The sequence below is a fragment of the Lasioglossum baleicum genome, chromosome 12 (assembly GCF_051020765.1).
Source record: "Lasioglossum baleicum chromosome 12, iyLasBale1, whole genome shotgun sequence".
NCBI lineage: Eukaryota > Metazoa > Arthropoda > Insecta > Hymenoptera > Halictidae > Lasioglossum > Lasioglossum baleicum.
This window is the reverse complement of record NC_134940.1, coordinates 15,331,363-15,340,892: the sequence shown is the minus strand read 5'-3', so window position 1 is coordinate 15,340,892 and position 9,530 is coordinate 15,331,363. Positions and strand designations below refer to the sequence as shown.

General features: G+C 36.3%; 2 protein-coding genes across 3 annotated transcripts in view; one reads left to right on the top strand and one right to left on the bottom strand.

Annotated features, from left to right (window-relative positions):
• Positions 1-9,530, top strand: part of LOC143213990 (uncharacterized) — a 63,285-nt gene that overhangs the window by 41,764 nt on the left and 11,991 nt on the right. The window contains exon 4 of one of the 2 annotated variants that reach the window (XM_076434445.1): positions 3,748-7,821. The exons of the other annotated variant lie outside the window; for it this stretch is intronic. Coding sequence (XP_076290560.1) covers positions 3,748-3,857 — 110 coding nt within the window. The 3' untranslated portion in view covers positions 3,858-7,821. Of the gene's footprint in view, positions 1-3,747; positions 7,822-9,530 lie in introns of those variants that run through there. 2 annotated transcript variants of the gene reach the window in all.
• On the bottom strand, positions 448-6,997 carry LOC143213976 (phospholipase B1, membrane-associated-like). The gene is made up of 7 exons (XM_076434408.1): positions 6,789-6,997; positions 5,767-5,865; positions 3,470-3,681; positions 3,024-3,200; positions 1,980-2,278; positions 1,413-1,591; positions 448-628 (listed from the first exon to the last, which is right to left on the bottom strand). The coding sequence occupies exons 1-7, from the start codon at positions 6,916-6,918 to the stop codon at positions 450-452; spliced, it is 1,275 nt and encodes a 424-aa protein (XP_076290523.1). The 5' UTR covers positions 6,919-6,997; the 3' UTR covers positions 448-449.

The window sequence follows — 9,530 nt, the reverse complement described above, 5'->3', positions numbered from 1 at the left end:
CAGCAGGAGGTGGAGAGACTAGGTAGGAGACCGTATCCCCTTGCAGTCACGCGAAGCAAAGCACGGCAGGAGCAATATGAAATAGTGGGGGAACCGGTACGCTGGTAGTGGGATTGATGAAGCGCCAGCGGGAAAGATGTTGGCCGGTCCTGCTTTAAAATAAAGGAGACTCAGACGAGGTAAGCAAATACGCTCACCGAGTTTTTCGACATAAAATTTAACAGGTGTCCGAGGATACAACGAAAACATTGAAGATGATAATAATTAAACCTTGTTCGAATATTTCGCTCTGCACAAAATATCTGAATTTGTCTGTGGCCATAAGCTATTCGAAGAATGCTAGTTGACGATGAGACGACGGAATGTGCGATGAATGATGAGCTGAAAACCCGTTTCTTGTGGTCAAATTTAATTATGTATCTAATTACTAATCGCAGCACAGTGAACTTTTAATTTCTATGTCCAAAAAAGGCACCGTGTTTGGGGTCGTTACTTCTCCTTGAATTCCCTCGTGTCATTAGGAATGGTCTGTCTGGTGTAGGGCACAAGAACTTTTTAAACAACGGCTTCCATCCATGAGTCTTATTATCGTATGGTTCTAGCAAATTGTTCCACAAGGCATTCGCATCTTGTAACAAACAAATTGAGATTAATTAATATATTACAAACTAAATTACGTGTTCAGTGCAGTGTCGCCAGATTAAGACTTGTCTCCACTCTAACCTTCCCCTTCTACGAGTTTACTCCCCCATTTTTCCGTAGCGAGCATCCCCATGCCAGACGCGTTGTGTCTGCGTCGTCACCAGTGTCGCCAGAATCTACCAAACCTGATCGATTTTCCCACTCCGCCTTTCAACATCCCCCACTAAGACCGCAGATTGGTCACGTATTAATCTGGTTATCAGAGAGGGGGTAAACTGTGTTCCCCTTGATTTCCTCGATCTGGCGACACTGGTCGTCACTAACCCAGTATTGGAAGAGAGGAGGTAACTGTATTCCCTCAATTCGAGTTAATTCCCCTGATCTGGCGATACTGGTTGAATGCACTGAATTGTTTTAATTGACAGTTAAATACTGTTCAATCACACGGCAATTTTATGTACCTTAACCCTTAGCACTCGAGAGGTGACTCTGAGAGAGAAGCACCAGTAAAAATTACTGTACCATTATTCAAAATATTGTTTACATTATTAAATAATTTGGTATCTAAACAATTACTAAAGATTTAAGTATTGTATGAGATATTACATCATTTTCATATGCATAAAATTTAAAAAATCGTATAGAATTCTAGGACGGAAGAAATGTTTTATTTTCGAGTTAAAATAGCTCCGGCTGCAAAGGGTTAATATAGAACTACTTCACCTGTATGTATAAATAAAGTTTAAATTCAGTTAATTAGTTCAACTTACATAACGCGTTTGACTTTTGAGTTACATGGAAACAATCAACAGCGAAGAAGGACGGATCAGCATTTCCATCTTTGCACTTTGGAAACGTTACACCTTGAAGAGAAGGTAATGGTACTACCGTAAAATCGTCTGTGTGAAACTCTGGATTATCTGCAATTGTTTCTTCCAAATGCAGCCACCTATAAACATTAATCAATTAGAAACTACAAAAAAATATGTTAGTCATACGTTATAATCAGTAAGATCTAATGTATGAACATTGTCTATCTTCAAGATATCTGTTACTTTTTATTTCGTTATCCATTATTCCAGTATTTATTAATACACAGTGTGTCCCATTTTTAATACTGAAGGCAAATATCTCGAAGTTGTTTTTCAACGACAAATTAAAAAATGCTATGCATAACTTGGGGGATATTTTCATTTTAATACAAAATACTTAGTATGAAATACTTTCTAATCAATCGAAACATAAAAGTCGAACCTTATCTCGCAATAAAGAGTCTATAACTTATTGGACCACTTTCGTAATCACCAGTACAATTCTATTTGATATATTGAACAAACCTGTCTATTATTTCGTAGTATTCGTCTCTCATATGGCGAAATTGCAAATCGAGCATACAGGAACATTCGAACCTCGTTAGCAAGTAACATCTCGGTATATTGGTGTTATCTTGAGCATCGACGAGCGTCTTCATGTGAGGAGGGTGAATCAGAGCAACGATTGTCCGTGGTAAATTGTCCCTCAATATTCGAAGAGTTTTGACCAAATCTTTTTTATGATCGTCCAAGATAGACCACGGTGAAGGAAACGCACATATGTTGGTGCAAAAATCATTGCTTCCAATCATTATTGTAATCATCTGTAAAAACGTGTGATTCAGAATATATTGGTTCAAGATAACGTAAACATAGATCTGTGTTAGTAGCAGAGCTTGAATGGAACTGTAAACTTTTATAAATGACAGCTGTTTTATAAACTTTAACCTTTTTAATTATTTCTTTTCTGTTTTAAGTTAACTTTGTACATTAACACTTTAATTCTGTTATAAAAGTTCAATTTTAACAGTTATTTTATATTTGGTTAATAAAAGTTTTGAAGGGACATTTATTTCTTAACAGATATTTTGAAGTAAAGTATGAAAGTTTAAACTATTTTTCACTTAGCATTATTTAAGGAATTGAAGGGAACTTCGAAGTGTACGAAGTTTCGAAGAATCGAAGCTACGAGACTTCAAAAATTTCGACCATCGAAGGAAAGTAACAGCTCTAGTATACACTAGATCTAAAAAATATTTAAATCAGGCCCGGGAAACTTCTTCCCCGCCGTCGCTTCACGGCTCCCACTGCCAGTGTACCGGTACCACCACTATCAACTGTTTGTATTGCCCCTAATATGCTTTGCCTCGCGTGACTGCGAGGATACGGCTTCCTAGTCTCCCCCACCTCCTGCCACACTCTACAGGAGTTTGGTGGGGAGGACCCAGGAGTAGGGAGAGGAGTCGTCTGCGACTCGCGAGCTACAAGTTGACCAGTCCTGATCTATACCAATTTTAGAAATATTCCGTTGGCTGTTATTGTGTTGAAAATTTGAATTTGGCATACAACCTTCCAATTTTTCTTTATATCGACCCTCGGATCCTTTCTCAATCTGTTGATTAGATATTCAGCCATAAAGGGCATGTCGCGAGACATGCCACCAACTTCAGCGACGTTAAATTGCGAAGCTCTATGAGTAACATATGAGTCCCCAAGTGCGTACCCTATCAAGTTCGGATTGTACTCCTACACAAACAAAAACGCATTGGCTGTAAGCATACCTTATACATAATCCAATGATGAAAACTTATATCATCTTGAAGAAAAGATAGATGTACACCTTCTTCAATTTGGGCATGCTGAAATATACTTGTTCAGAAAATCAATGTGGATATGTACTCAGTGTGAAGGTTACATTGAAAAAGAAAATTAATTTCCAAGTCTGGACAAATAATTTCATCATCCAAACATGAGTGAGACTGTAGTCACGTTAATGCTCTGAATAAAGGTCATACTTTGAGAATATTCGGTAGCGTTGTGTAAGTTCGCCAAGTTCCCTGGCCACCGGAGCTTCCTGATACACCCCTGCTTTCAATCAAAATTTCGAATGGGTTCTTCGCAAAGATTGCATTGCCCGCTGTCAAAGAATCGCCTATCCCTCCGATTACGTCTATGTCTCCTGGTCTTAGAGAATTAACAGAAGTCGGTACTTGGGAAGATCTACCGCCTATTCATAACATAACGATATTAAAGATTAAACATGTCATATTATGAATCACAAATTTTATTCTAGGTGGTAGTGTAAGTGTTGCACTAAAGTATCATCTCCGTAACTGTCGCCGATGTCTCCACCGTAACTGTTCATATTTGATTCCCACCACTGGGGGATACCCTTGGAACTAATCGAGTGGTAAACACAGGCGAACGAACCACCTTGATAGCATGGTGTCCTTACTTCTTACTCCTCGCTACAGCGTTGCAGGAGGTAAGTTGATGGTAAGTTGAACACAAGGAAGTAGAAGCAGCAAAAGATTTATTACTAGACTGATAAACAGAGTTCCAAGAAAATTGTATTTCCTCTGCTAACAATTTTAATGATTCTAAAAGTACAGAACAGTGTTGATTAATTATTGACGTGAAGTGTTTGCTGTTTTACATTCCATTAGTTCATTTTTTTCATGGATGCATATAATGTTACAAACAAGTTGAAAGTTCCAGAAAAAAATAATGAATAAGAAATAAGAAGTCTTCTAATTGGATGTAATTGGTTCACGACCGCTCTCCCTCAGTGGAGGAGGTTGGCGAAAGATCGTACAGCTCCGTCCGGCTTAGTAAGACTTACTGTATGATGATTTTGTTTCAAATAGCACCGCGTATCCGTACCTATTTATTATCCGTATAATATCTAACCGTTTAGACGAAATTTAATGACTTGTAAACAAGTGGCTTAACTCAGTAAGCAATCTGCTCTTGATTTGGTACGAATTTGGCACCAAACTTTACAAGCAAATACCGACCCATCTGTTTCCACATTAGGCTCGGTATCTGCCGACAGGTTTCGGTCTTCTGCTCGCCAAGCACTATTGCAAACTTTTGATCATAATGCTCTCGAGCAGATTTTACTGATTAAGAACTTCCGTTGACCCAGTTTTCGAACTTCAAATCTAGGTAAAAATGTCGTTACTATAGATCAGACTATCATTATATTTTTATGTTACATGTGAGCACTAATGGGAGTAAATTCCTTATGTCCGTAAGCATTGACTAGTTTAGCTGATGCTAGAACTTACTGAATTGTTGGAAGACATTTATGTTAATCGATACCAACATTGCAATAATTGCTACCTTTGGTTGCCGCGCGTTCAACATAGTAATTAACATATTTGGCATTTCGAATGAAAAAAATGATGTATTTACTGCTGCCACTGGCGTATATCATATTTGTGATCTAATTTTCAACTATGTGGTGCGTAAGTGAAACATGCATATTTATAAACATATAAATAGAATTGCTACAAGTGCATGTAGATTCTTTCAGCATGGACGTTCAGTCAATTTGTGAATTAACTGTAGCTAATAATAGCCTACTCTCCTGTTGAGGAGATTTCAAGAACACTTTGTTGCATAGCCATGACACAGTATAACTATGAAAAATAACAAGTTGTTGTATTAACGTAAAATATGGAATATATATAATATTTCATATCATATATTATTTTAATATTAACGAAAATAGAATATCCACAATGTGGCGTACGATATTTTAATAATCTTGAAAAATGAAAAAACGGCGACTGTTGTCAAACATTTTTAAACATTCAGCAAACTAAAATATCAAAAAGTCTAGTCACTTTTACCGCTGACATGAGTGCAAACTAATGTTATACATATAACTCCTCCATTTTGTAATATTATGTAATAAGAAAAGTATATAAATAAAGCTAAAATGTTGCTTAATGTTTCCAAAAAAAATTTTTTTTACAGTATCTCTACATGCGAACAAAATGTTAGATTTACTCCACTCGATTTAATAAAATTATTAGTAAAAAGATTACATTTTTATTGAGCTTTTGTCTCTTACAATTGCCTCATGTCAGATGGTTTTTATTTTGGATAAAAATAGAGTCTAGTTATAACAATATAGAGATCTTTAAACAATTTCTTCACGAAATTCTCTTTTGTGGAAACCTCTTTCAATTATGTGCCCTCATGTATATTCATTTAAATATTTATTACATAACAAATTTGGACTTACACAAGAAGACTTATATAAATTACATGTATATATAATATTGATGAAGTAATTAATTACCTGTTACGTTACACGGGAAAGGAACATCCGGGGGAACTTCTTTTTGGACGGTAATCACGGAAGATCCATCATAATTTCTTGTGGTTTCAACTCTATTAACTGTCATATAATCAATGATTGTACTAATTATAAATTAGACCGTTGTTTAAACACACAGTAGAGGTAAGACATTATTATACGTATACATCGTTACATACGATTAAGAATTTTAAATAATATCAATTATAAATATATATGTTGTTCACGTTGGTTGGTTTTATTTTTTATATGGTTTATTAAATAAGTTTCCATAAAATAAATGAAAAGTGAACACTAGTGCATACTCTGAAAATGGCCCGGGCCGAATGAAACGGAGGGGACGGCTGAAAAACGTGGATAACTGCAACCCGCAAAAGGGCCGAGTGCCGGCAGCGCCAATTGTGGTACTGGTGATGAAAAATCCGATGTGCCCTAAGGAAGCGAGTTCTCCCTAAGGAAGAATTAACACGACTACTACTACTACTACTACTACTAGGTGGTGGGGGGCGGAGATCATGCAAAAATCCAGAAGTTGTCTTTCAAAATTGGAAGCTCACCCTATATGTATAGAGCGTCACTCTGTTCTGATCCCCACAATGTGTTTATAAACAGAAAATAAACAGATGTCCCCCGCAACAGGCTTACGTTGCCGCGGAGCATGCAAGAATACGTAAAATTCAATACAGTATTTACAATAGTTTTTCGCAAATATCTCGAAAACTAGGAGCGAGCGCCGGGTAGTTGTAATGACAAAAGTTGTTCAGAATCTTGTCCTCGATAACATATGTCAAGGTCAAGGTCATCGGAGCTGCCTCCCCTAAACGTATGGTTTACCACTAATTCTTCAAACCTTACAGAGAAATTGAAGTCGTTCGGTTCATTCATAAAAAAGTTATACTCATTTAAAGTGTGTGTGATCAGTTTTGCCCGTAACTGTACTTATTACTCTTATGTAAATTTGTAATAAGTAGTAAAAAACTGTAAAAATTCGTCCGTCCACATACCGTAAGAGCGAAACAAGAAGCTGCGAACTCGACCATAGAGCTGCAAGAAGAATGGGTTGTCTAAATCCGTTCGTTGAGCCCCCAGCAGGGTGCAGAGGTGTAAAATGAGCAGAAACCGAAGTCCTCTCATTGCATACACGTGTGGCGACCGGCGTGTGGTGAACTACTGTAGTACTCGGGAAACGATAGTGCGAGTTTTCTGCTCGCGACACTGGACGATTCTGAAACGGTAGTGCAGCCAGTTCGGAGTTTCAATGATCGGTACGAAAGATGCTCGATCATGTCGATTTACATATCCATGATAAAATCATTTAGCTCTGAATCTCATCAATACCAATTATTGTACTTGTTGCTTCTAAATGTTTGAAAAAGTAGTCTAAAATAGATCTCGATTCAGAATCTTCTATACAAAATAAAAATCAAATGCTGTTCGTTGGTCACGACATCACGGGAGAACGGCTGGACCGATTTGGCTAATTCTTTTTTTAAATTGTTCGTATTAGTCCGAACTAGGTTATAGGATAAGAAAAATTGGAAAAGTATCACGGAAAATGGAAAATTCGGGAGAAACTAAAAGTGCTTTTAGCATCATATTTCAATACAACAAAAAAACGAACGTCGTAGCTTTTAATCAATATGTCTGTTTGCATTATCGATATTATAAACATTCTCTCGTACTTTTATAAATATTTAGCTGCTATAAAAACTACAGAGTTTTTCGTTATGACTCGCGAAAAATGAGCAGTAAGACGTTGAACAGTTTCGTAGCAGATTGAAAAATTCATAAAAAATCGATGAAAATCTGTACTGAAGTAAAGATGTCTGTACTTCGTACAGCTGTAAACTACAAACTCTCTCTAAAAAATACTACGATTACATTGTTAGAACGATTAATCGTAGTCAGTGGCCTGACTGTCATTTTAATGGTTTTATAGGTGTGGTCGTGCATAATTTGCAAGCGCATGTCGACGAAAAAAAACAAATACATGCGATTCATGATACGCGAAGGTGGAAGACAGAACGAGATTGTACAGGGTGTATAGAAATAATATGGATTAGAAATGAGTGGAAAATTAACTTTGTTCTTGAATGTCAAGGTCAAAAGGTCAACAATTTTTTAAATTATTGCATCATAGTTTATTGATAACGAGGATAAAAGTGCAGAAGGAATCATAGATTAAAACTCGGTCGTTATCTTAAAAACGATTTAATCACAACAAAGTATGTTTATTGAAACATACAGATTGATGAATAAATACGCACATTAGTAAGTAAGTTCGCTGTAACCTTCGCTCGATGCATTCATTCTTGGAAATGACGAAAGTCGAAGTTAATATTTAAAGTTAAATTGCGGCCAAGGGTGGCCGAAGGTGGTTGAGATTGTTTAAACACACTTAGCTCAATATCGCACCTTGGCGAAACGATCAGTGCCAGATCAAAATTCATTACCGGGATTGTTGTATGCTTCCATAAATAAAAAATGAACGGAACGGTCTTCCAATTAGCCCATATTAATTAATGTTTGACAACTTTTCCAAGAAATAATTATTGCCAGACAAGCGTTATGTCTGTGGTAAACTCTCCTCAAATTTTCAAACAAATCTGTTGGATAGTATTTCGTTTTTACTACTTACTCTACAATTACATTCAGATAAAATTCCAAGTTGACCGTTGAATAAATAACATGCAACTTTAACATGTGTAAGTATTCTCACTATATGTTTCCATTCGCTTTCATTATTATTATTTTAATTATATTTGTAATAAATTGTGATTATATGATACGATAAATGAAACAGGAAGTTAAATATGCGTGTACATATGCATATAATATGTGTATGCACTTATTAACGACGATTTCAATTCAACTACAAAGTCCACACAGCAAAGTTGTTGATATTGCTCAGCAAAGTTGAAAATAACACGTGTAAAGTGAATACGTCAAGCATCCACTTAGAATTCAGCAGCTTGTTTAGAACGTGAGAGACTGAACTGCGAAAACTTTGCCTTCCGTTGGTATTTCTGTTGTTCTCAAATAGCTGCTTCTCCTTAACGTAATAAAATCATGACTTCATACATACGTCTTTTGTGTTTTAGATTAAAATTGCGCTCACGGTACTTGTACGCAATTCCTGAACTGAATGATGCTACATAGGAAACGACGAATGCAAATACACTTGAATATTTAAATACGCACCGTGAATATTACAGTTTGAAAGTTGAAACAAAGATGACCATTCACGGTACATGTATTATTTCTCTAACAATGGCGAACGAAAGCCTATTTATCCTGTGCGAACAGAAGATTCTGAAAAATTTGTGCAATTTTTACCACTTTTGATCGTATATAATTCGTAAACCAATTAACCAATTTCAATGAAATTTTTAGAACGTGTATAATTTATACGAGTTGACCAACACACATCTCTGAAATTTTCGTTATTGGCCCAGCAAAAAAGTTGTAAAAATCAATTTTTACTATTGTTTTTCACAATTACGAGTGCAATTTTTTCAACATGTTTTTTAGACGTCATTTACTAAACTAATTCCTCTAGCCTTACAGACAAATTGAAGTCCTTTGATCCATTCATAAAATTTTGGTGTAAAGTCACGCGTTACATTCTGACAGGGCTAATACAAGAGTTCAGTGCCGAGTTCAGTAACGAGGGTATGAAGCGCCTGTGGCAACAGTGGCAAGTGTCTAACTTGCGCCCCCCGTAACCCAATAATGACAAAAAAATA